At 46.6% G+C, this 27740-nt stretch overlaps 2 protein-coding genes across 2 annotated transcripts; one reads left to right on the top strand and one right to left on the bottom strand.

The window, feature by feature from the left end:
• Positions 1–261: 261 nt before the first annotated feature.
• On the top strand, positions 262–7386 carry C3ar1 (complement C3a receptor 1; the record flags this gene model as incomplete). Its single annotated transcript, NM_001173118.1, is given in 2 exon segments — positions 262–334; positions 5262–7386. A coding segment is annotated over 1 exon segment (1428 nt). The 3' UTR covers positions 6700–7386.
• A 1085-nt stretch (positions 7387–8471) lies between these two features.
• Foxj2 (forkhead box J2) lies at positions 8472–26787 on the bottom strand. Its single transcript, XM_003470281.5, has 11 exons — positions 26479–26787; positions 20477–20823; positions 18832–18906; positions 17547–17615; positions 17271–17411; positions 16689–16884; positions 14747–15148; positions 14289–14390; positions 13563–13772; positions 12779–12877; positions 8472–11136 (listed from the first exon to the last, which is right to left on the bottom strand). The coding sequence occupies exons 2-11, from the start codon at positions 20807–20809 to the stop codon at positions 11048–11050; spliced, it is 1716 nt and encodes a 571-aa protein (XP_003470329.1). The 5' UTR covers positions 20810–20823; positions 26479–26787; the 3' UTR covers positions 8472–11047.
• Between the last annotated feature and the right edge of the window lie 953 nt (positions 26788–27740).

Genomic DNA, 27740 nt, shown 5'->3' with positions numbered 1-27740 from the left:
ACTAAAGTAATACTTAATGAAATGAGTAGCTTATTTCACAAGTACTGTCGCCTTAGTCATGTTCTGTTGTCCTCCAGAAAAATATCTCCGAGCAAACCCTTCCAGTTCTCTACCGCTTTTCTTATCTCCAGAAATGACTCAACTTAGAACTTCTCCCTGTGAGGTCAGAGAGTGGAGATCATGCGGCTTTCTTTAGGAAACAGAAAAGGAGAGAACACAGCAAATTGCCCAAACATACTACTGACTTCATTGTGGGTAAGCCTGGGGACCTGACGCGCTCTGAGGAGACCTACAGCTTGCTGTGGAAGCCTTCAGCTAATATCTCCACTTTTCGGTAAGAAAATTAAACTCACCTGGTCACTTGCACTTAGTGTGATAAAATTTTCAGGGTCATTGTTTTCTGTCTATTTCCCCAATTCCAATCCCAAATTTTAACTCTCTGATCATATTTTTATGTTCACCTCTCCAGTTCTAAAAATTTGGACTGTTAATTCCCTTTGCCTTCATATCTTCATTCTGGAAATCATAATGAGTTTTATGTCATTTTTTTCCTTCTCTTAAAGTAGCAATGCTTATCTTTCTTTTTCTTGATTTTTGTTTTGCAGTCTTTTTTTATCATACATAAATTTTAGTATTAACTTTATTTTTTTTTAATTAGTGCTAGCCAATTCAGTATTGAAGTCTTTTTTATTTTCTAGGCATCTACTATTTGTTAAACATAGACATATTTTAAAGCCAAACTTGGAGAAATATGAAGTGATCTTTCTCTGAAAGATTTCTAACTCCTAACTCATAATTTTTTCATTTTAAAACAAATAAGATTAATATTTAAAATATAGCTCATGTCAGGTAATTTTATTTCTCTGAATTCATAATTTTGTCCTGTTCAGCCTTTGTTATTTCAGTTTGAACAGTACCCTTTGTTAACAGTGCTATGGGTTTTTTCCATTATCTGATCTTTGCAGTAAAAAATTTTTGGAATCAGGACAAGGTGGTACACACCTGTGATCCCAGCATTTGGGAGGCCAAGTCAGGAGTATCTTGGTGAATTCAAGGCCAGACTGGGCTACATAGTGAGTTCAGGACCAGATTAAATTACATAGCAAGACCCTCCCTCAAACTGGGAATTTAGCTCAGCAGCATAAGTGCATGCCTGGCAAGAGTGAGGTTGTGAGTTCAATTCCCCAGTACCAAAAAAAAAAAAGACCCTGCCTCAAAGGAAGAAAGAAAGAAAGAAAAAGTATTGGCTAAATCATTGGATTTAGTAACTTAGTCCTCTTGGTTGTGATTTTTTTAAAAATCCAATTTACTGAGCTTTGGAATTAAAAGTTGCAAAGTAAAAGTAGTGAGATAAGAGACAATTATCTTTCTGTTTTGTTTTTGTTTTTGCTTTGGGTTCCTGGATGTTGAACCTGGGGTCCCTGACCTGTGCTCTATCCCCAACCCTTCTCCCTCTTTTTTGCGATAGGGTTTTACCAAATTGCCCAGTCTGAACTGGAATTTGCAATCCTGAAAGTGCTGAGATTATAGGTTAAATTTTTTCTTTTCTTTTTTCTTTTTTCTGGCTAAGTTTTCTTTCACTCAAATGTAGCAATCCATGTGGCTAAATTCTCTCAATATTTGATGGCTTTGCATGAATCCATGTTTTAGAATGGGACAATGGATCAGCTACTGTTCACAGCAGGGAAAAAAAGGACTTGCCAGGACTTGAGTGTTTGAGTAGAAACAGTCACGGAAAAGAGAATGAAGATCATTTCTCCTTTTTTATTTTGTTGACTTGTTATTTTAACTTCTGCTAATCCTGTGAGGCCCTGTGACAACATCTGTTTAACTCAGCAGAACTATTTTCAAACATTTTGGGTCTTTATAAAAAGAAAGACAATGCTCTTGTACGATAAGGAACTGGAAATGCTAAAAAGAAGTTAGAGAAGGGCAAGGTGGTACATGCCTATAATCCCAGTGCTCGGGAGGCTGGGGTAGGAGGATTCCTGTGAGTTTGAGGCCGGCCTGAACTAATAGTAAGATTCTGTGCGGGTGGAGAGGACAGCAAAGAAATTAAGGGAGCAGTCTGGGTAAGGGTTAAAAGGACAGCAACTACAATCTTAAATTTAAGTGAAAACAAATAGTAAACTTCAACAGTGAGCATTCATCCATTTAAGTATTCTTTAGCCTTTATGTCATATAAGGCATTGTGCTAAGTTGTGTGAAATGGGCATTTATGAACACAGCTCATTTTTACTATTGTGAAATTTAAGACAGAATGACAGACAAAACAGCCACAGTGATAACTACATAATAATACAAGATAAGAAGTGCTGTTGCATAGCAAATTGGGGAAGAAAAGACTCAAACACACAATTAAAAATTGAAGAATTTATTTCTGAGCAGGGTTATAAGAGAATATTTCAAGGAAAGTGTAATATTTGAGCTTGAAGAACAAGTAGAATTTTAATAGGTATAGATTAAGTGTGGAAATAAGCTTAAATGAGCTGGATATGGTGGCACATGCCTATAATCCCAGCGCTCAGGAGGCTGAGGCAGGGGGACTACTGAATGTTTGAGGGTAGCTTGTGCTACAAAGTGAGTTCAAGGCCATCCTGAACTGCACAGTGAAAGCTTGGCAAGGAACACAAAATTTCATGAACTGGGAAGGATGAGTGGTTCAGGGAAGTGGGAGTGTCCAGAATTAGAGGAAGGAAATGTCACAGAGTCCAGCGAACACCCTATTAGGACCCAGTTTATCAAATGGCACATCACACATCGTGAAAGATGGTACCACAGAGATCTAGAGTTGTTTTCTAGAAGAAATTTTAGCTAAGCAATGGAGACGGACGACACATGACAAAGGGTAATTAGTGAGTGTTCAAAACAACAGGCTCCATAAGAAGCTAACATCCTTGCAAAAGAGAAGCTAAATAAAGACACTTGATAGATGGATCTTGAGAAATTTAAGAGACCTAACACTTTGACACAAAGAGTGATGCTGGATACCATTGAGGACGAACCAGTTTGTAAAAGATATTTAGGGGACAGTTGGAAGGTAATTAGACAAAGACTGAGTATTCCTGAAGGAATAATCTTACTGAATAGTGGGAGCCTACTAACAGAAAACAGAACAAAAAGAAACTATGCATTGACTTCCATTTCAAGGATGCATTAGTCACAGTAACCCACAGGTGGAAACAATCTATATGTTCACTGAGGAAGGATTGGAGTGGTGAAATGTGGTATATGCACACAGTGCAGTATTAGACTGACAAAGGATTCTGGCATACTCTCCAGTATGGTGGGCATTATGCTAAGTAAGGAAAAGCCATACACAAGAAAACAAAGACCGTATGATTCCGTGTTCATTAAACACATGGGCAAATTCACAGAAATGGAAAGTAGAATGGTGGCTACCAGGGAGGAGAAAACCAAGAATTGCTTCATATACAAAGTTTCCATTTTTCAAGATTAAAAAATTTGGAAATTAGTTATACAACAACATGCACCTAATAGCCAGGCAATGCTGACATACACCTGTAATCCTAGAACTCAGGAGGTTTAAATAGGAGGAACCCCTCAAATTTGAGACCAGCCTGGCCTACATAGTGAGCTCAAGGCCAGCCTGAACTATATAGCAAGACCCTATCTCAAAAAACAATAAAAAGCAAACAAAAAAATGCATGTAATAAACACTGCTAAACTGCACACTTAAACATGATTAATGCTGGGTGTGATGGCACGTGCCTGCAATCCCAGCACTTGGGAGGGTGAGGCAGGGAAATTATCACAAATTAAATAGGAGGATCCCCTCAAATTTGAGGCCAGCGTGGGCTACCTAGTGAATTCAAGGCCAGCCTGTATTACAAAGCAAGACCCGGTCTCAATAACAAAAATAAATTTAAAAATAGTTAAAAATGGTATTTTTTAATTAATTAAGTTTATTGGTACATTTTAGGTATACACAATGATCACACTTATCATACAGAATTTGTGCCTGTGTATGACATAACATGATTCTTTTTCCCCGCTAAAGTGGTAATATTTATGCACCATAATGTAAAAAAATTTTAAACATGTATGCTATGATCCAATTTTGTAAAACAGGAAATATATATATATTATATATATATATATATATATATATATACACATATGCAAACACATATACCTGATAAAGGATCTAGAGGTATTAAATTAAGATATTAAAGTAGCAAACACTGGTGGTCATTGCATTTATATTTTCTTGTTTTGGTTTGTCTGAATTTTTCAATTCCCTCCAATCGTCTGTATTTTCCAATTCACATATTTTCTGCTTTGCAATAATAACACTATCTGTTGTTACATTTATAAATTGCACATAATAAAAAAAAGATGATTGATGAAGTTGATTCAAAGATCAAAAGCTCTTCAGAGCCAGACGTGCTAATGTTTGCCTATAATCCCAGCACTTAGGAGGCTGAGACAAAAAGATCACCTGGAGTTTGAGGCCAGCCTGGGATACAAAAGTGAGCTCAAGGCCAGCCTGAACTGCATATCGAGACCCTGTCTATAAAAAACAAAACAAACAAACAAAAAGAGCTCTTCAGAAATGTGATACCAAGAACAGATAGAGTTGCATCTAACAAATATAACCGAGTACTGACTCGCTCTTATTGTAGCAGAATTGTTTGAAAGGCCGTTGGAGAGAATAAACAGACCTTCTTCTGTTGTTTTTGTTTTCTTTTGGTGCCGGTGATCAAACTCACAACCTTGCACTTGCCAGGCAGGCACTGTACCACTGAGCATATCCCCAATCCATTGTATTGAGACAGAGCTTCACTGTGCAATTCAGGCTGGCTTTCAACCCACTGTGTCTCCAAGCTGACCTCAAAACTCTCAGCAATCCTCAGGCCTCAGCCTCCTGAGTGCTGGAATTGTAGACATGCACCACCATGCCTGGCTCATTTGTTTATTTTTAATAGAGGACACTGAGTGAAGAAAAGAGCTGGTAGAAAATGAGACACTGAAAATACAAGAGAGGAGAGAAATTTACTCTGATATAATTTCAAATGAAATTATTTTGATACCAACTTAAATCAATTCCATGAATTTCACATTGTCTATCAGAGAATGTTAGTGCGTTCTCATATGAAGACAAGGAGTACAAACTAAAACACTTTTAGGGCCTTGTAGTTTGTGATACCATGTCAGTACGTGTAAAGGTTAAAATTCTAAGAACTACATGTCCTTCAAAGACACTGTCCACTGTCACGTTTTCTTTCATCTTTTTGCAGACATTTAGCCATGGAGTCTTCCTCTGCTGAAACCAACTCAACTGGCCTACACTTAGAACCTCAGTATCAACCCGAAACAATTCTGGCCATGGCCATCCTAGGCCTCACTTTTGTTCTGGGGTTGCCCGGCAATGGGCTGGTGCTGTGGGTGGCTGGCCTGAAGATGCGGCGCACAGTGAACACAGTTTGGTTTCTTCACCTCACCGTGGCAGACTTCGTCTGCTGCCTCTCCTTGCCTTTCTCCATGGCTCATTTGGCTCTCCGAGGGTACTGGCCCTATGGCGAGATACTCTGCAAGTTTATCCCAACTGTCATCATCTTCAACATGTTCGCTAGCGTTTTCCTGCTTACTGCTATTAGCCTGGACCGGTGCTTGATGGTACTCAAGCCAATCTGGTGCCAGAATCATCGCAATGTGAGAACAGCCTGCATTATCTGTGGATGCATTTGGCTGGTGGCTTTTGTCCTGTGTATACCTGTGTTTGTGTACCGAGAAACGTTCACTCTAGAAAACCACACTATCTGTACCTATAATTTTAGTCCCGGATCATTCGACTATTTAGACTACGCCTATGACCGAGATGCATGGGGCTATGGAACTCCTGACCCCATTGTCCAGCTGCCTGGAGAAATGGAACATAGATCAGATCCTTCTTCTTTCCAAACACAGGATGGCCCTTGGTCAGTCACCACTACCCTTTATTCTCAAACATCTCAAAGACCTTCTGAAGATTCATTTCATATGGATTCTGCAAAATTATCTGGTCAAGGTAAATATGTTGATGTAGTCTTACCCACAAACCTCTGTGGGCTTCCTATGGAAGAGAACAGAACTAACACATTGCATAATGCTGCTTTTCTCTCCTCTGATTTAGATGTCTCCAATGCAACCCAAAAGTGCTTATCCACACCTGAGCCACCACAAGACTTCTGGGATGATTTAAGCCCGTTCACACATGAATATCGAACACCAAGACTTTTAAAAGTAATAACCTTCACAAGACTAGTGGTGGGTTTCCTGCTGCCTATGATCATCATGGTGGCCTGTTACACTCTCATCATCTTCCGAATGCGACGGGTCCGCGTTGTCAAGTCTTGGAACAAAGCCCTTCACCTGGCCATGGTGGTGGTGACCATCTTTCTTATCTGCTGGGCTCCATATCATGTTTTTGGAGTCCTCATATTGTTTATTAACCCGGAAAGTCGCGTTGGGGCAGCTCTGTTGTCTTGGGACCACGTGTCCATTGCTCTTGCATCTGCTAACAGTTGCTTTAATCCTTTCCTTTACGCCCTCTTGGGGAGAGATCTTAGGAAGCGAGTGAGACAGTCCATGAAGGGCATTCTGGAGGCAGCCTTCTCTGAGGATATCAGCAAGTCTACCAGTTTTATCCAAGCCAAAGCCTTTTCAGAAAAACACAGCTTGAGTACAAATGTGTAAAAATACAGAGCAGCCACCAGGCATGGTGGTGCATTCCTGTAATCCCAGCACTTGGGAGGCTGAGGCAAAAGGATTGTTGCAAATCCAAGACCAACCTGGGCTACAAAGTGAGCCCAAGGCCAGCCTGAACTGCATAGCAAGACCCTGTTTCAAAAAGATAGAGCAGCCAACCTAAGATATTCCGAGGAGGGATATGCTAATCAGAAACTAGCCATCAATCCAGTTGTTCTCACAGTATAGGCCTGGACTATAGACAGCACCCTGACCTGGAAAGTGTTAGAAATGCAAGTCGCATCCTGGGGTTCCTAAATCAACACTTCTGGCTATGGGGACCTGTTAAATGTTTAATAGGCCCTCTTGACTTTAGTTAAAGTATGGTATTTCCACACATGCATGCAGCATACACTGATCAAATCCAACCCCTCGCCTTGACAAATATTCTTTGAGGTTAGCTCTTTTCAACTTCCACATGTAAGAGCATATGCATTACTTGTCTTTCTGTATCTCCCTTATTTCACTTACATAATCCCATCTGTTTTCCTGCAAATGATAGGACTGTATTCTTCTACATAGCTGAATAAGACTCTGTGGTTTATATATACCATTTCTTTCTCTGTTCATCTGTTGATGGGCACTTAGGCTGATTCTGTACCTTACCAACAATAAAGTGTGGCAATAAACTTTCTTTGATTTGTAAAATACCCAAGTCCTGCCCCCTTCTTTGTCTCAGTGTATACTTTTATGTGTTAAACCTTTGAAATTTCAGCCTTATATACAACATAGCCTCATATATTACAATCTAAAAAGTAGCAAATGGGATATATTTAAGACTTGAAAGACATTATTATTTGTTTCATTGTTGAGGTGAGACACCGGACTATCAATCTGTTGTAAAGTACTGAGTAGAAAAATTTCAAATCATGAGGAATTCTGTAGGAGGCTGCAAGGTAATAATGTCTGCAAGGTAATAACGCAAGACTTGTGGGGTTACCTCTCAAATTTCATTTATGTATTTCCATGGCTCCTTACAAGATTTAGAAATTCATGGATCCTTTTGAACATACCAAATGTATCATAACCTCTAACTATGAAGCAAAAAAACCTCACAGTGACTTAGATTTGACACAAAAGGGATTACCCAGGCTTCTGGGAACCCAAATAAATCAGACAAAACCTGGTGTATAAGTTTCCAAACTATTGAGGTTAATAATACTGTTGCAAATTTAAGACCAACGGGTATTAGGTGAATAATTGTGGCATGGTTATGAAGTCTGAATGCACAGTGAATAATTGGCATTTCTGGACTCCTTTTCAGTTTTTGTTACTTTGAAATTTCTCTAATTAGAATTGTCTCATTTCCAGGAGGGAAAAAAACGTTCCTTCTAGTGAATATAACTGTTTTGTACTCTTATTTTTCAGGTAGTCCTAGACAGGGACAAAATCCTTCCCCAGAACCAAGCACCTTGAATCTTTAAACTATATCCTAGAATGCAAGCAATGTGGGTCTACCCATCTGTCAACATATAAGGAGTGACTGACTCTCCCAACAGGCGTTCACTATCTCTAACAGCACTTGAAAGAAGTTTTGTTAAAGGTGCACCCTTAATTCTTATCATCAATCTTACCACAAAGGAGAAGTCAGGGTTCAACTGACTAATTAATCCCAGTAGTGGGAGGCAGGAGAAGTGCTAAAACCCAACTGAAGCCAAATTCTTCCACATTTCTCCTTTCCTGCCCTAGAAAAAAGAAACTGGAGACCAATACAAGTAAGATAAAATTGGAAATCTTTTTTTTTATTAGGAAAGCATGCAAAAAAAACAACACAACTTGTGAGACCACATACCCCTTCCCAGCCTGCACCGATGCAAAGCATTATGGGTGGCATTAAGGACTCATCAAACCAGAAACATGGTGGCAGAGGGGAGCGGGAATTAAGGAGAGGAAGCCTGGGATGGATGGACTGACACCAAACAACTGCTCCTTTGTCCCGCTCCCTAGCTTTCTCCCTTATTTCCTCTTATGGGCAGTGAACTTCTGCAATTTTGCACATATCACCCAATACGACAACAAAGACTGGACTTCGTTTCCAGCAAAGCTGGACCCACAATAGTAGTATTCTTTCCATTTCATGTAGGGGAGGGAAAAATTGAGGCCCACGAAAGTCAGGTTTGTCCTGAGCTATTAGCAAGGCTGAGTTTGGGGAACAGGACCTGCAAGCTCAGGGGTCCTGAAGAGCGGTCTCCAGGTCTAGCCCCACACTGCGGCTACTCTGGCTGCCTCCAGAGCTCTTAATGTGACTCACTTTCGAAAGACACAGAAGAACAAGGGCTGCCTGTGTGTACCACATCATCTACCCTCCCTAACCCTGCATGGGCTCGAATGGGAAAAGGGGTTTAGAAAAGAGGTGGGTTAATCTGTAAAGTGGGAATCTCAGGAAGACCGGAAGGGAAGCTGTGTGTAGGACACACCTTGAACAGGAGGAATAAAGAAGAGGTGCCTGACACAAGGACGCTGGGCAAAGGCCTTTGCCCCCTCCTAGAAATGAGAAAGGCTCCTTTCCCCAGTGGGAAGTATTGCATCACCCTTCACGAAGCGCCCTCCAACACAATGGGGGACTCAAGTCCCCTCCCCAACCCGCCCCATCTTTCTTACAAAGGCTTCAAAGAAATAAAGTGCTCTTTAGTGAACTGCCCTACTGGCCCCTTACTTCAGCCACACTGGACTTCAACAAACTCTCGTGCAGAGCCCCCTTCCAAGAAAGGACAGGGGTGATGAGGAGGAAAGCCGGAGAGGAGGCAGCCCGACAGCTTGGAGATAGTGAAGAAATGAAAGAGGATGAAGAAAAGCAGATGTCACAGAGAGCACGGCCTGGCTCACACCACACAGTCTCTCCTGCAGTTTATAGAAAGGGAAAATTTAGTCAAATAAAAAACAGAAGTAAAACTACTCCTCTCTCTCCTAACTCAAACTCAGCAATGAATATTAAATGTATACTAAGAATCCGCAGCAATGAATCATGGCCACGCTGGTGAGAGGACAGATGCTGCCCCCACGCCTTCTTCCAAGAGCCGCCGGGAGCCTGACTGACCCCACCTCTACACCATCTGCCCCCTCACCAGTGTCCTTCACCCCTTAAAAGCTTCAAGCCCCATGATCTAGATTTCAAGAGAAGCATCTGCCAATTCAGCTAAACACAAGAAAGCCTCCCTCCTCACATCTATGCCAGCTCATTTCCCTCTCCTCAGCCCTCCCACCCATGACACAGGTCTGACTCTGCATGGCTGGTGAGGACAGACCCCCACCCCCACACCACGTCAGGGTCATGATGACACCCACAGTCACAACGGCTTCCTTTCTCTTCAGAATCCCAGAAAGTGGAGGAACAATATAAGATGAGGGGACGATCTGGGCGGCCAATGAGAAGACAAAATAATATATACTGAATGGGGAAAGGCAAAGGAGGATGATTTGTAAATCCAAGTAAGAGCTGCAGTTAGTTTCCAGAGAATTCTGTTTTGAAAGCCAAAATGGCTAAAATGAAATCATCTCCAAGAAGCTGAACTAATGCTGAATATTGTCCACTTGGGCTACCATAGAAGCAGAATTGGAGCAGAGTCCAACCCAGGCAGGAGCCCATGGATGTGCACACACACCCGGCTTCCCCCTGGCTTCCATCCTGTCTCTTTTGTAAAAGTTACTCAGCCCACCCAGGCTGTTATCCTATTAAAATCTTACTCTCACCCTCTGTAGGAATAAGGATTGTCAGAAAAAGTAAGGATTGAAGGGACAGAGGGACAAAAAAGAGCTCAGAGGGCAGAATTAGCACCATTGAGTAAAACCTGCAAAGTTTTAGATTCCTTCTACTTGGTAAGATAACCTTTCCAGTCCCAGCCTGAAACAGACAGGAACAGAAAACAACCTAGTGCTGAGTTAACAACTTAACAGTGAGTTTCTCAAAGAGAAAGGTGACCTGGAATCTGCACCGTTTCTCTACAGTTATTGTGACCTCGTCTTCCAGCCCAATGATTTTAAATTAGCAAGGTATATACTGGGTCCGTGGTGTGGAGACAAGAGATGGAAGATAGTATATAACCAAGAATAATATTAACAATAATAATATAATTAGAATAATAATAAAAGAATGAGGGAAAAACAGAAAAGAAGAGAGAAGAATGAGGCAAGAAAGGGGAGTATCTTCGGCAGCATCTCGTGGTGGCTTCTCTGACAGAGGAAGAACAGAAAGAGGATATATATCTATGTACAGGTGGAGAGGGGACAGGCGGGCTGCTCTCTTCCCCGGCCAGACTTCGCCACCAGGCCCTGGGCTGATGTCCAAACTTGTGATGCTTTAAGTAATCAAGTCCCAGTCGAAGTCATCAGGGATCTCTTCACTGGCACCCGGAGGCGGGACCTGTGGCCGAGGGACCATGTGGTGTGCTACAGGGAAGAAGAGGGTTACAGGAGACCTGGTGAGAAGCTGCCCATCCGTCTAGATACAGTGCTCAGTCTGCATAACAATATGAAGAAGGCTGGGCAAACCTACTGCTTTATCAGTCTAGAGGTACTTTCGTTACAGGCCACCGCTTTTGGGGGTGACTTCACAAAATCCATAAGAGTAAATTAGGTTCCATGGTAATAAAATATTCTCCCACTAAAATTATACTTATAGCAGGACAAATAGCACACACTGGGAGGCTGAGGCAGGACTACAAATTCAAGGCCAGGCTGCACAATTTAGACAGACCTTGTCACAAAATAAAAAACTAGGTGTGGTGGGGAACACCTATAATCCCAGCATTTGTCAGGCTGAGGCAGGAGGATCACTTGAGTTCAAGGCCAGCCTAGGCTACATAGTTAATTCAAGGCCAGTCTGAACACATAGCAAAAACTCAAAACTAAAAATAAATTAATTAGTTAATTAATTAAAAAAGAGTTGGTCATGTAGCTCACTGTGAAGACCTTGGGTTCAATCTCCAGTACTCTAAATAAATAAATTTCACTGATACAGATTATGTCATAATGATAAAATATAAATATAGTATTTTATGAAATAGCAGTACAGAAATATGTATTTACGTCATATCATCACATGGACAAAAAGTCAAATGTTATCCAAAAACTGGAAAACACTGTAGTTAGTTTTCTAAATGTGTGTATGTATATATGATTTTTTTGGTTTGGGTTTTTTTTTTTTTTTTTTTTTTGGTACTGGGGATCAAACTTACAACCACGCGTTTACAAGGATATTTTTTGCATTTTTGGACAGAGTTTCATTATGAAGTTACAGCTGGCTTTGCATTCACTTTGTTTTTGGGGTTTGCTTTGGTTTGGTTTTTGTCTTTTTGAGACAGGTTCTCAGTAGGTAGCTCAGGCTGGTCTTGAACTCACTTTATAACCTAGGCTGGCCTTGAACTCACAACAATCCTCCTGCTTCAGCCTCTCAATGATGGGATCTCAGATGTGCACCACCACAACTGGCCAAATGTATTTAAATATGAAGGCTCCATTAATTTTTACTGTGACAATTCAGTGTTTCTTCCCCCCACTATCAAAGATAGTTCAGACCTGGGCTAGGTGAGCAGCTCAGTGGGAGAAACCTGCTTTGATGCAGAAGCTCCGTCCTCAGCATTACACAAAAAAAAGGGGGTCCAATCCCAAGCCCGTGACACTAGTGGTCAAGTGACAGACATTCATTTTATTTGCCTAAGTAAGTATATTTTCCATCTAGATTCAAAAGCCAGACACAAATGGCCCACATGAGTATTTTCAGCTCATATTTATGCTCATTTTCTTTTATTATTGCAATTATAATTGTATTTTAAAGCAATCTAGGGTTGGAGGTGTGGTTCACAACATTTGCCTCACATGTGTGAAGCCCTGGGTTTAAGCTGCAGCACCACCAAATGTGCATGCATGAATGAAAAATGGAATCAATGACACATGTGACTTTGTAGTCAGTGACCCATCCCCTCCTCCAGCCTTGACAATCATGATGGCTCACCCATTCTGGCAGGCTCAGGCAAAAGGGCAGAGAAGGAAGGTTGAGGAAAGCAAACGAAGTTCACTTCTGGAATCTTACCTGGGCGACTGTATGCTGTGGAGTCCTGGGTGGGGATGGGGTACATGGGTGACGGGCCAGGGTACAGGTGGGGTGCTTGTGGGTGTCCATAGGAGTTCACTGCCAAAGCAAGACAAGAGTCATTGGGTGGCTGTGGTCATCGTACCCAACAGGGCGGAGAAAGTGTATCTTTTTCTCTCTCTAATCTCTTTCTCCCTTCCTGCCTCATTCTAAAGCTTCTTAGGCAATATAGGAGTTCTGCAAATGCTACCAGCCTCACTGTGTAGGACACCAGAATTGTGAAATATCAAAACTCCAAGTATGACAAACACAGACACGATGGAGTCACCTTTCACTGGTCTCATACACTTGACTAGCGATAGGATCCAGGTAAGGGTCATGGAGACAGAATTTGGAATGGGGTCTCTAAGGTATTTCTTCCCTTTCCTCAACTCCAATCTCCCAGACCAAAGCCTGATCTCCCAGACTGAGACCTATTTCTTTTGCATGTTTCAGGACAACTTTTCAGTCAATGCCACTAACACATCAGTTCCAGAGCTGGGCACAGTGGTGTACACCTGTCATCCTAGCACTGGAAGGCTGAGACAACAGCATCATTCTAAGTGAGTTCAAGGCCAGCCTGGACTACATACCAAGACCCTGTCTTTAAAAAAAAAAAAAGGCCCACAGCTCAGTTTGGGCAAATGTACATAAAATGTCTTCTCTTGAATCTTCTGCTCTTCCCACCCCTCCTTTCTACCTCACCCCCCCCCCCACCTCCTTGGCAACCCACTTGGTGCAGTACCTTGGTTCATGGCGGGCTCCTGTTTGCCGCTGGTGAGGGCACAGGAGTCCGAGATCCGGGCGGGAGCTGCTGGTCGGTGGGAGCTCCCCTGGGGGGGGATGTGACCCGTCTGAGTGAGGAAGTGGTTGAGGGAGTCACACAGATTGGCAATGTGATGCTGGTCAAGGGTCCAGTTCTTCTGCTCTGCCTGTCGCAGACTCTCCATCAGTTCTACAACAGGGAGGGAGCAATGCTGAGCTCACAGAGGCGCAAAGGCCCTCAGCTAACCATCCCTGGCTCTGCCCCGCCCACAGCAGAAGTTCATACTCCAGGTCAGCTGTGTTTACAGCAGAAATCTACATCAGTCAGGGCTCCACGGGTTCAAACTCCCATTCTGTTTGTTCCTTAGCAGCACGATTTCCATCTTACTGATGAATAACACATTTCAAAGTGACTGGCTCGGTGACTCTACTACACGGCAAGGATCCAGGGGTCTCCAAGTTCCCAGGAGCCTTTCCTCTCCCAAACACAAAACTGACAAGAATAAGCCACTGCCATACCATGAGTTGAGGCAAAATTAACTTGAAAACTGTAATCAGTGTGAGTCATCTTGTACAACTCAGAAGGGAAACAATGCAATCCTCAACCTCCAAGCTTCAGCTACCCAGGCCCACCTCTGCAGGCTTTTCCGCTTAGGCTGTGTCCTCTACTGCGTGTCCCTCTGTACATCATCCCCTAAGCTCTCACCTGAAAACTGGGACTGCTCAATGCTGGACCAGTTGAGCCGATTCACCATCTTGAAGCTCTCCTTTAAAGAGTCAATGTTGGAGCACCAGTCAGGAGGAAAGGCTGAGAGAGAACAGCGGCTGTGAGACAGTGTCCCTTGTTGGCTAAGTTTCACACCCTCTTGGATTTAAGACTGATACAGTTATCTGTGCTTTAGGTGTGGCCCAGCTCATAGGAAAAGATACAAAACAACCCTAATTCGTCCTTGAAAATAGGATAGGGGGTGGGGGCAGCAGCAAAGAGCTCCTCAATCCCCAAACCTTCTACCACATACAGCTCTGGGGAGCAACTTCCACCTGCTGAGATGAGCTGCCAGGGACAGAGGCCAGAAGACCCACCATGAAGTTCCCAGCCCACTGAGCCTCCCTGGCAGAGAGAACAAGGCTTGTTTACCCTCTTTGGGCTTTCTCCACACTCACCAAAGCCAGGACTGTTGATGGGCGCCTGGCCTGGCGCCTGCTGCTGCTGGGGCGGCGGCTGGGCAGGGTGCGGGTGGGTGTGATGCTGATGAGGGTGGTAGGCGCTGTGCTGCAGTGGTGCCGCATGCATGGCCATCACAGGGGGCGGCCCGTAGCCTTCAGCCCCAGCTGGCTTCCCCCCTGGTGGGGTACAGCTATCAGGGCTCGGGGTGTGCAGGGGTGGGGCGCCCCCTACACTTGAGGGGCCCTGAGCTGGTGGCTGCTGCTGCGGTGGCTGTGACTGCTGGGCAGATGGCTGTGGCTGCGCTGGTTGCTGCTGCTGCTGAGGTGGTGGCGGCTGCTGCTGCTGGTACATGTAGTAGTTGTTAGAGGGTGGCATGTCCCCCAGGAGAGACGAAAAGCCTGCAGGGATGGGAGGAAGGAGACCATGACTTAGGCCAGGCATGTCTCACTCAATGGGACTTTCTCTGGCTTGAAAGGGAAGAGCTCAGAGAGGAGCTGTAGGGTTAGAAGGACAAGTGTTCTGGAACTTCCAGGATTCCCTCCCGGCCCTCCTGGGAGACAGCATCAACTGAGGAATGGATAAAAAAGATGTGGTATTTTTATGCAATGAAACACTACTCAGCCATAAAAAATGATAAACTTGAAGCTTTTATAGGCAAATGGATGCTATCAGAAACCACACTCATAAATGAAATAAATCAGGCTTGCATGTGTAAGAAACTCGCTAGTGTAAGAAACTGAAAGACTAAATCAGATCCAACAGTTACAATAGATATGGTAAAAGGAAAGAAACAGCTCAAAAGAAAATTATATTGTTTGGTCAATCTTTCATCCTTATATCTGGTAACCTGAGCAACTATTCTGGAAATAACAATATGCAATATAACAACCACTGTTAAATTCCTACCATCTTATTTTGAAATCCTGTATTGCTATTGTATTTTGTTGTTGTTACTGTCAGTTTGCTTTTGCTGTATTATGACTGTCTGTTTGCTTCTTAATTTTTTTGTTTTTTCTCTTTAAAATAAAATATTTTAAAGGGCTGGGAGTATAGTAAGTGCTAAAGCATTTACCTAGCGTAAGTGAAGGTTCTAGCTTCAATCTCCAACACCATAAGGAAAAAAAGGAAAAAAAAAAAACTGTAGCTCTAAGTGAATGATTCTGAAAGCTGCATGAAATTACTCATTTCCAAAAAATGTAGACAGTAAATAAAACTTTTAAAAATGCTGGTAACTATTAGGTAATGGAAACACGGAAATTTATTACACTTTTTGCTCTGTTTTGGGATCTATTTCAAAATTTTTGTAATGAAAAGTAATGTAAATAGAAATACACTAAAAAATGAAAATAAATTGTTCTAATGAAACAGGACCTCTTGGGCAGGGCATACTTACTTCTGCTGTCCCCTAGTGGTCACTTTCTACATGGCCCACCTGCAGCCCTAAGGTCACTGAACTGGGCTGGGGATGCAGCTCGGGAGTGCTATCTTCCTGGCATTAACGCAGCCCTAGATTTGAGCTCCAGTACCGAAAAATGAACAACAAAAGTGACTGCCTTTGGCAGTGGATGGAGCAATCCTCGAACTCATCTTCTGAAGCTAATATGACCCAGTGGCCTCCTGAACCAGCTCTCGTTTCAGCTCATGACATGCTCCTTCTGCCACTATCAGCTGCTTCGAAAAATAAAAAGTGAGAGAAGAGACTGTCACCACTTAATTAAAAAACACAAGGATGAGCTGGACCCAGTGGCACAGACCTGTAATCCCAGCACTCTGGGATGCCGAAGCAGAAAGATCAAAAGTTTGAGCCTAGATAGGGCAACATGGTGACACCCTGGCTGGGGATAGAGCTCAGCGTGAAGGTCCTGAGTTCAGAGCAAAAAAACTTCAAAGAGATACACAGCTGTGGGTGTCCCTGAGGCCATCCCAATGCCAGCTCACCGTGCTGTGAGGAGGAGGACTTCTCCAGCATGGACTTGTAGAGGTTGCGGAAGGACCAGCTCAGGTCCTGAAAGTTGATCTCTGAGTAGGAGAACTTGAAGTCATGGTTGGTGTTGTAGAGGGGAGGGGGACCCTCTGTGCTCTCCCGCCCTGGACCCCCTGCAGTCACTGCTCCGCCATCCACAGACCCTGTGCCCTGTGAAAACAAGGAAGCCCTGAGGTATGCCCCAGCTGGGGAACCAACAGAACCCTCACCTGCGCTGGGCACCGTCTGGCCTCTTCATCCTCTTCATCGTCTTCCAGATGTTCAGTGACACCAGGCCACTTTCCCCTCCTTTCTCCCACCATTGTTTCTCCTTCAAATATTCTTATTTATCCGTCTCCCCTTTACACAGCTTGCTGGCTTTCCTTGTACTCTTCTCTCCACTTTTTTCCTGATATTTCCCAGAGTTCTGCTCTGCCCTCTCCCTGTCTCCTTCTCGAGCCTCTCCTTTTTCTTCTCCAGGTTTTTTTCCTTTTCCCTTCTTCTCCAGCTGATCCCCCATCACCCAGCGCTGGCCCTGCATGCCTGCAGCTTCCCACCTGGCTGTAGCCGGCCACAGAGGCAGGACTCTGAAGTGGCCCCGCAGGGTTCCCCTCCGGAGGCATCGAGGCTTCTGCGCCCCCTGGGACACCTCCCCGAGGGCTCTTGCTGGCCTCTTGTTCCGGGGAGTCTTGGGAGAGCTGCAGGCAAGAAGGAAGGGAAATCCATGAGCAAGTGAGCAGTGTCTTGCCGTGACCTGTAGCTCCCCCATCCCACATCAATTCTGCTCTGGAAAGGACTGGGTATCCCAGCAAGGACAGGTAGGAGGGACTCACGTCATCATCCGGAGGATGTCTCCTCTTCCGGGAAATGTCAGGGCAGGTGTCAATCGTCCAGTAAGAGCCCTGCAAGAAGGACCCAGCCCCACTGAGAATAAAACCATCACCTAGAAGTTCTCATCACCTAGAACTTCTCATAGAAGCCAGGGATATAGCTTAGTGGTGAAGCACCTGCCTGGCAAGTGCAAATTCCTAATCCTGGTTCTCGGGACCAAAAGAATAAAAAGAAGTTCCCATCTTTTGGAAACAGACATGTAGCAAAATTTTCACATAACATACAGTCACGTTAGAAAACACTGGTAGAGCGCTTTCCTAACATGTGTGAAGCCTTGGTCCATCCCCAGAATCACAAATAGATAGAAAGTCAAATAGAGGGGCTGAGACAGGGCTAGACATCCACTCTGGATCCTGAGGGTACTGGGAGTTACTGTCCTACAAGCTCAGAGTGTCCCAGCACGCTGCTGAACTCAGAGAGGGCCTCAGTTATTCAGAAGGCTTAGACAATGGTCTTTAGTTCAGAGAGCTAAGAATGTCCACAGCGAGCCCTTCCCTTCCCTTGTGACCTGAGGCAAAGTTCTTGAATTTACATTCATATCTGTCAAACATGTCAAACAGAAGTATGCTGCTCCATTCATTCTTCCTTTGAGGCAAACACCAGATATTTTTCTATAGAAAAGTTTCCATAAAGGTTATGAAGTTGAGCTGGGCATGGTGGCGCATACCTATAATTATAGCACTCAGGAGGCTGAGATAGGAGGATCGCTGTTAATTCGAGGCCAGCCTGGGCTACCCAGTAAATCCGAGGCCCACCTGAATTACATACTGAAAGGTTGTCTCAAAAAACAAAGTGGCGCACACCTATGATCCCAGCATTTGGGAGGCTGAAGCAGGAGGATCACTGCAAATTTGAGATCAGGCTAGGCTACAAAGTGAGCTCAAGGCCTGCCCAAACTGCATAGTAAGCCCCTGTCTCAAAAAGACAAAAAAAAAGCTTATGAAATCAAACTTTTACATCTACAAAACAGTGCCATAAAAGAAAGGGGCCTCAAAGCCAAATGTACCACAAAGATTTCTAGTAAAAAAAAAAATTTTTTTCACAATCTCCCTTACTCACCTAGTGGGAGCCCACAAGCTTCACAATCAAGCTCTTCCTCCCAGGGAAAGTCAAAATGCTTCTCTAATTAGCATAATTTCCTCTATGGGATAATTAAAGCAGTCATGGCCTCTGGCCCTCAACTACTTCCCTCTCCTTGCTCCTCTGGTTCTCACAGCCGAACCTCACCTTCCCAGGGTCATCCCGAGGTCTGGGCACCTTCCGGAAACACTTGTTGAGAGAAAGGTTGTGCCGAATGGAATTCTGGGGAAGTAGAGAAGCAAATTAGATGTAAGCATTATGCAAACACTTCCAATTATTCTAACACATTACACAATAAAGTTCAAGTATCAGGTAAATCTGGATTCTCTGACTATACAAATGGCAGGAATCATGTATCAGAAATCAAGTGCAATGAAGCCAGTGATGGTGATGCATACCTGCAACACAAGCACTCTGGAAGCTGAGGCAAGAGGGCTGAGCCCAGCCTTGGTAAATGAGCTACTCAGCAAGACCCTGACTCAAAATTTTAAAAAGGTCTGAGGATGTAACTTAGTGTGAAAACCTTGGTTTCAATCCCCAGTTTTAAAAAAAAAGAAAAATCAGGACAATGGCATAAAAAAATGCAGAAATTTAAGACACGATGGCTATAAATGTGATTATCAGTGCTTTTGCAGAGCCAATTATACATTTTCCCCACCCTTGCCTCCCACTGGCAACAGGTACTTAAATACTTCACACCACCACCTGCTGAGTTCCTCAGCCTTCTCCATCTACAGCAAAAGAACCTTTTAAACTGTTTCTGTGACTTAGTTGGGCTGTGGCTCACACCCATAATCCCAGCACTCAGGAGGCTGAGGCAGGAGGATTATTATGAGTTCGAGACCAACGTGGGCTACAAAGTGAATTCGAGGCCGCCCTGAACTGCATAGCGAGACCCTGTCTCAAAAAGGGGGAAAAAAGTGCTTGTGTAATTTACAGGGCATGATTGAAAAACTGTTTCTGTAACTTATGAGAAAATACAAATCAGGAGTGAAACAGGCACAAATCACCTCCGTGTTCTCAATGGCCCAGCAGATGGTCACCCCTGGAGCGCAGAAACGGGGTTGTAAACATGTGCATGAGGAGCTGGAAGCTGTGGTACAGCGGGGCACATTTACAGAGGGAGGCTGGCTGCTTCCCACAGGTTACGCCACATCACCTGGTTGGTACACTGACTGATGATGAATGGAGGGTGAAAATGACAGTCAAGTGCTATTGCCAATGAGCAACTGCTCTGCAATAGTGAGGACATCAGCCTTCCTTCTTCCTCCTTCACTTGGAAGAGAAGCCCCTTCTTCATCTCTGTCCAAACAACCACTCTTTACTTGCCTGGCAGACCAGGTGTTGGTAAAGGACCTAGTGAGACACTGTTTTTCCTTGGTATACAGTTTTTCAAAAGATGATGACTGTATGCAACAAAGCCTGCGAAATTCGACAGGCTTCCTGCCTCTGGGTGACAGGAACTAGATCATGCCTTGTGCCTTGATTTGAAAATGGTAAAGTGGAAATAAATCTTTGTGAAATGAGGGAGTATCCTTTCTAAGTAGCTGGAAGATAAAAAGAGTGTGATGACCAACAGCATCCTGCCTCCCCACAACCATACTTAAAAGGCCTGGCCTTACTGGCAGACCTTACGAAAACTGTTCAAAAAAAGAGTAAGACACGAAATTTTAAGTTTAAGCATCTCTGAGACAAGGCAGAGTGAACTGGACCAAGTTACCTGAAGGAACAAAAGCAGAGAAAAGAGTTGTCAGAGACTAAGGCCAAGGCTGAGTTACAGGTGCAGACCCACCTTCCAGCCGATGCCTGCATTCTTGTAGTAGGGGAAGTTGTCGCAGATCCAGCGGTAGATCTCGCTCAGGGTCATCTTCTTAGCCGGAGACGAGTTGATGGCGTAGGTGATAAGAGTGGCATAGCTGTATCGTGGTTTGCCATCCTGGTGGACTGCAGCCTCGTCTTTGCTCAGGGTGGCGTTAGGATCAGTGGGTGAGCCCGGGGAACACTTGCGGCTGCCTCCCGGAGGCCCCGCCTGTGAAGCACTCCCCAGCTTCTCAATGGTGGCCCGCAGGGTCAGCTGGGGGAGCCAGTCTATGGAGGTAAGGCTGCTCTCCAAGTCAGAAGCCATGGTGCTTCTGGGCTCTGTGGCAAAGACAGCAAAGTGGGGCATGAAACAGATGAGTGTTCCCTCTGGGTCCTGCAGGCAAGAGCCACCCAATTCTTGCCAGATGCAGTAGTGCACATCTGTAATCCTAGCAATCTGGGAGGCTGAGGGCAGAGGATCACAATCACAAGTTTGAGCCCAGCCTGGGCAACTTAGCAAATGCCTGTCTCAAAAACTGAAAAGCACTAGAGCTCTAGCTCAGTGCAAAGGCCCTGGGTTCAATCTGAATAGAAAGAGAAAAAGAAACAGAGAGAGAAAGAGAGGGAGAGAGAGACAGAGAGAGACCCACTTCCTAATATTTCAGGGAAACAGTTTCTTCCCACTATAATTCCCAAGAAAATCCTCTAAGGGGATGGCTCTCAACCAGCATTCCAAGAACCTTCCAGCAGTTCTGGCACCAGACAAAGCATGGGCTGCTACTTAACGTCATGTCGCAGGGCACAGCACAACTAAGACTCTCCCTTTGTGTAGGACCAGACAACAAACGTCACACCTCAACTGTCCTTACTGAGCAGAGCTCTACAATTCAGTATGTTAAAACTCTGATGGATTATGTTTAAAGGAGAAAACCTAACTCAGAACAGTTAAGTTTAGCTGAAGTGCATTCGTCAGTTACCTGACATTTGTTATATTTCCATAGCACATCCATAGGTAAGTAGCACACGTGTATGTATATGAAACACAAGCACATGCCAAGGAAGCCCAAGCCAATGCTGGTGAAGATCTTTCATATCGGATACAGTAGGAGCATTAGGCCTTTTAATCCCACACACAAGACCCATCTGGGCATAAACTATATTGACAACCAGGAAAGGATGATACAAAATTGATACACAAACAGCAGAGCACACACCCAACATGAGCTGCACAGCACACATCACCAACAGGCACAAAATCCCACACAGAAGATATCTGGAGTGCACAGCTGTGCTCACACCTTTAACACTGGCTCCGCCCACACACAGACACCAGGAAGGAGTCACAGGCAGGGCCATCCCACCTCTCCCTAGCCGGGAGACACCCAGCTGTGCATGCACCGGTGACAATCAGATAGCCTGGCTAAAAATAGCCTCAGCCACTCTGGGGCTCAGAGCTGGCTTCCCTTCCCGCCCTCCTCCTCCCTCCTTCCTTTCCAGCCAGGCTTGCCGCACCTCCATGCAAACTTCTAGCTGCCACCCACGCCTGAGGTTTGCGCCCCACTGCCAACTGCACCACCGGAGCACTCCTGCTGCCAGCAAGGTGCAGCCACAGTGACATCTTGGTGGGGAGGCATGACAGCTGTATGGCCGGGTCTGCAAAGGCTAGTGGGAGCCACTGGGGGGCCATTTGGCACTCACTTAGATCTGATGCCAGCAACCCCCAGAGCACTTGCTGCCTGACAGGTTTATGCCTGCACAGCTGCCAGATTCCACTCAGCATTTCTTGCTAAGGCCCACCAGAGAGGCAAAGCTCTGCCGGGCCAGGGCAGACTGCCTGGCTTTCAGAATTCTGGACGGAAACATCTTCTGTTGTAGGTGACATCTAAATCCACAGCAGATAAGTGCTTGGGCACAGACATCCATGTGCACACTTTGCAAGCTCAGTCCTACACAGTTCCTCTTCCAGTCAGAATGCATTTTGCACATGCTAGCCTGTGCTTCTGTACTTGACACTTACTCTCCCCACTATGCTATCCCCACCCCAGGACCCACGCATGCAATCTGCTTGTACGCACTCACACTCAGCCCCAAGCTCCTAGGCAGTAGCACACCCATCCACATCTCTCCCAGGCTGACCCCAGCGCTGAACAGCAGGACACCCAACTGTGGCCACAGAGCTTTGGGCTTGAGGAAATGGGGGCCAGGTTATAAATAGCATTGTGGAAGGTTTCCCCTTTAGCCTCAGTCCCTCTCCCCTCTAGGCTCCTTTTTATTCCACTACCTCCCCTTGCTCGAAACCATGGAAACTTGGAAAATAACAGGGACATTTAATCACTCCAGGAAGCCACACACCTTCTAGGACTTCACTAAATCAAAGCATCCAGACCCTGGGCTATCACAAGGAGCTTGGGTGACAGCACAGTCATCGCACACAGCCAGGCTTTCCCAGCTGAACAGTAACACAGTAACCAGCAGGCTCTCAATGCGGTCCTCTCCAGAAGGGGAGGCTGGATTCTATTTTCTTTTTCTCTCTCTCCCTTTCCTTTTCTTTAGCGATAGCATCTTGCTGTGTTGCTCAAGCTAGCCTTAAACTCAAGTGATCATCTTGGCTCAGAATCTTGAGTAGTTGGGACCACAGGCAAGTGCCACCACACTCAGCTCCTTATTCCCTATTATCTCCTGCTGAATATCCCTAGAAAAGGCCATCTTAAGAGCACAGAGACCTTCAGCTGATCTGTCCTCTGAAACCCTCTCGACAAAGCACATGAGCATGAGAGTGAATGTGCTGCCTGTCAGCCACCCCAAAGACCTGGAAAAGAGGTCCTCTCCATTTTCACTACTTGGTCTATGCTCTTCCCTAGCCTTACCCCAGCACCAGGTCAGGATACCAGAGTTAAATCTAACCTTCCTCCCGTACCCTCCGGTGAGCCCTCCAGAGACAAGACTCGGGCTTCAGCATGGATCTCAATCTTACCAGCTGCCAGAGGCCCAGAAGGGCTGGTCCTCCTGTCTCCTGATCCCATCCTCCCTTAGCCATCCCGTTTCCTCAGCCCTGCACTTCCCCATTCTCAAGGGCAGCTCAACGTGGAGAAGAACTTGGAGACTAAGATTCTTCAGTTCTATCTTGACTGTGATGCTAGCTCACTACCATCCTTACTCCTCAGTTTCCCCTTTCCATAAAAGAAATGAAGTCACCGCCCGGCCAGGCTTCATCCCTGGAGGAAAGGGAATGGAGCTTAATGAGCTTGCGGCTGCCATGCATTCCACGCTCCCCAAAATAATGGCAAGAGGCTAATCTCTGGGCTATTATTAGAAAGGCAAACAAGAGGTAGCTGCTTCTCAGTCCAACCAACCTGATTCCCTGACCTCTCTCCCAGGTGGGCCTCATGCCACTAGGCTTGTGTAGAACCTGAGTCAGGCCACATTCTTGTGCCCTGGTTGGAAGCCCAAAAGGAAACAACCCCAGAACCTGAGAGAGGCAGCCAAAGGGCAGGCTCCCTCACATCACAGGCACAGTGCTGAGTAAGGGCAGAGAGAAATAGCAGAACTATGTGGGAAGGAAAGACCACTGCTCAATGAAAAGTAAAGATCCCAAATAGTCACCAGTTTCCTTCCCATTTTATCTGAATGGCTCATGATCATCCTATGGGCAGTGCCAAAGTCAGGTATTACTTAGTGCTAGCTTCCTACCCTGTACCTACAGCCAAAAGTAACAGGACAGTAGCTAAACATCCTCTCCATCATCCCAGCCCCACTACCCACTGGCTGCCACTTCCTCTCTGCAATTCACCTGTCTACAAAATAAAGATGGTAAGTACCTATGAGGGTTTATGAGGATTGTCATAATATCTGTAAAACACTTAGGAAGCACCGTCTATGGGTAGCTATTAATTTTGAATGGGGAAAAAGAATATCTAGTGGGCTGTGGGTGGGGCTCAGTGGTATAATACTAGCATTCGTGCAGAGGTGCAGCAAGAGAGAGAGAAATAAAGAATACTAGAAATTAAAACTCATAAAACTGACAGACCATAGAGGTGAGACTAGCAGCAGCAAGCCTGCAACAGTTTCTGTTGCAAAACCTGCACTGAGTTTGTGATGATCTTCAGGATGTCTGAATCTCAAACTTTTCCTTAGGAGATTGTATTAGCCAGTACCAATGAATGCTAAGATCTGGAAAACCCCAAGAATGAAGGAATGGAGGAAATATCATCTCATCTCTTAGGGTAACTACGTGGAGTCATATGACGAGGTCTAGAAATCACAGCTAACCTCTCTCAACAGCCACCTGCTTCTAGTGGATTCCTTGCAGGCAAGCAGCCAGAAATGCTCACCAGAGCAGGGCCAGGCACCGCAGGATATGATACAACCGAGCTGTTTCTGCAGCTTAACCTAAGCCATCTAGAAGTTGCACTACAGCATCTGCTAAAGTGCTTTTGTAAGACATAGGCTGCTGCTATGTGAGAACCAATTCTTTCAAAAGTAGGGGAAGCAGCTCTGGACTTAGGAGTCCAGGGTGTTTTTGAGATGAAAAGTATCAGTGATGAGGTTGTCTTGCTGGCCCTAGAAGTAGTCCCAGTCTGAGACTGGGCTGCCTGTTTCTTGGGATGAGCGGGCTCAGGCTTAGGGGAGGGCAATCCTAACATCCCAGCTGGGCATCCTTGTACTACCTTCTCTATGTCCTAGAGGAAACACAACTTGAGAGACCCAGGGGATGGCCAGACAAGCACAGATGTACCTTGTACCTGTCTCTGAACATACATCCCTTCATGCAAAACACAGAGATGGGCCACACTTGCCTCCGCTGAGAAGCAGACACACCTGTGCTACACCACGGCAACAGATCTACAAGTGTGTTCCCCACTGGGCATCTGCCAGGACCAAGGGAACCAACTTAGGAGTGCATAGCCCAGACGCCTGGAGTAGAAACATGAAGCTGTTCCGTGGCCTTGCTGTGGGGTACAGCACCCCTCACAGAGTGAAAGTTCCTTCCTATTGTGAGACAGGCAAGCAGCCATTCAGCTGTGTCTTCAGGCTGAAAGGCAGACATCCCCGCTGGCTGGGAAGCTTCCTGGGGTCAGAAGACCTCCTGGCACTTTTTTTGCCTTTTCTGAAGCCTCTGGACTTTGATGAGTCCCCATTTTAGAAGGGAAAGCTAACTACAGATTCCAGGGGCCAGAACCAATCAGGAAACAGGAAGGGAGACAGTGAGATTCACAGGTGCTTCTCTGGAAGGAAACTAGTAAATCTCTGTGAGGTCAAAACTCCCTGTGGTCACCTTACTCGGATGGAAGGAAGCAAACAGCAAAGCTCCTGTCTTCTATTCGAGATCTGGTTTTCCTAAGGAACTGACAGGAGTGTAGGGAACCGGGCAGATCCAGTATTAAGAAGAACTTCAACCCAGGAGTGGACGCCCCCCCCCACCCCGGTCCACTTGCATCTGAGGACACGTTGGGTTCACATTTTGAACTCTGAATCTTGCGGGGCAAGGCACACAGGCAGTCCGGCAGGTGAAGTAACTTCCACGGTAGGCCACGGAGACAGCCTGCTGCCCCTGCTCGTTAAGGGGGCAGTAGTCACAATGGGTTGGACAGGACCCGCTGGTGTGCCCTTGGACACTAATGCCATCACGATTTTGGTGAGGACATGTCTAGACAAAAAGGCTCATGGATGGCAGGCACAGGGGCGTCTGTGGATTCTGCCCCGCCTCACTACACAGGATGCCTGGACTTTGGAATATTAACCGTGGCTTACTCTGTCCTCAGCATAGAGACATCCACTTCCCTAAAGCCCACCATGAACATCATCCTTTAGTCACACACCAGGAAACCCATTCCTCAGCCTCTGCAGCAAGATGTGAGTTCAAATCCAGAAGTTGCTTCAGAACACATTTCCCAGAAGACTGAGGCCTCGCTGCTCCCCGTAAGGAAACCCGAGATCCACCGCTTCAGCCCCGACATCCACTGGTGTCTCAAGACGCCCGAGAGGAGCACTAACCTGTCTCCACGCGTCCTCCAGCGAAGGGAGGAAACTGCCGAGTCCCGGAGTTTGGGGTTGGAGGGAGGTCCCTCTTCAGAGGCAGATGACAGGTCTCATCCTCGGGGGCTCTTCTGGTACTTGGCTGAGCCTCCCGAGCTGGCGTAGGGCACCGCGTGCCCAGAGGATGGGGAGCCGAGGGCGGAGGGGGCGGAGGCGAAGGAGGCCCCACCTGGGGGAGGTGGCGCGGCCCCCACACCCTGCCCGCCGCCCGGGGGAGGAGGGGAGGAGCCTCTCCCAACCAGGAGTCGTCTCCTCCCCTTCGAGGGAGTCCCCCTTTTCCCCAATCTGGGTCTCCAGCGGGCGGAGGGCGATCTCGGTCAGCAGGAGCCCCGGGCGCAGGGGCTGGGCCCCGGTCCACCGTCCGGGCCCGGGGAAGTGGAGGGAGCGGTCCGGCCCGGCGTGGGGCGGCTGCAGCCCGCGGCTCCCCGCCTCTTAGGGCGCCCTCCTCTCCCGCGCGTCAAGATTCCGGGCTCTGTGAGTGCCGGGGCCGGGCGCCCGCCCCGCGGGCAGGACCCCTTCTCTCCGCCCCCGAAGTCCCCAAGTGTCCGCAGCGCTTGTCTGGAGGGCGGCGGCTTCCTCAAGGCAGGAGCACCTCTCTCTACTTCTGGGGTCCCCTCCCGATCCAGGATGGGACCCCGGGGTCTCCGGAAAGGACGGGAGCGTCCCCGGAGCCCTAGCCGAGGCCACTGCGGCCCCGCTCCCGCCTCCGCTCGGGCGCCCGGGGCGGGGTTCTCGACTCCCCGCGCTCCCCGCGCCGGCCTGGACAGCGGGGTCCGGAGGCCGCGCAGCCGACTGGCGTCCCGGCTCCCGCGGCTGCAGCGCCCCCTCGAGGCCCAGCCCGTGCTCGCGCCACCCTCGGCACCTGGGGTCCCCGCGCTGCCGCGGCCCGGGCTGCGGCCGGTCTTCGCTCCCGGGAGCCAGAGGCGGACGCGCGGGTAGGGACTCCGCTGGATCGGGCCCGGCTCGGCTCCGCTGCAGGCCCCGGCTCCTCCCCGGCTCCGCGCCGCGCCCCGCCCCCGCCCCGCCCGCCTCCCGGCGCGGGTTAAGGAGGCGCCGCGGCCGGAGACCGGCCGGGGACCCGGAGGAGCGCCCGCCCTGCAGCTGTCAACCCCGCGCTCGGCAGCGCGGCTCTGCCGCGTCCCCCCTGCGGATGGCTGGGCACCCTGGGCTTCCGCAGAGATGCCCTGGGTGGGCTTCTCTTCCCTCGCAAAGTTCACAGG

Source organism: Cavia porcellus, unplaced genomic scaffold (genome assembly GCF_034190915.1).
Source record: "Cavia porcellus strain 051 isolate PalLab524CR breed Dunkin Hartley unplaced genomic scaffold, mCavPor4.1 scaffold_27, whole genome shotgun sequence".
NCBI classification, from domain to species: domain Eukaryota; kingdom Metazoa; phylum Chordata; class Mammalia; order Rodentia; family Caviidae; genus Cavia; species Cavia porcellus.
This window is presented reverse-complemented; position numbering and strand designations above follow the sequence as displayed.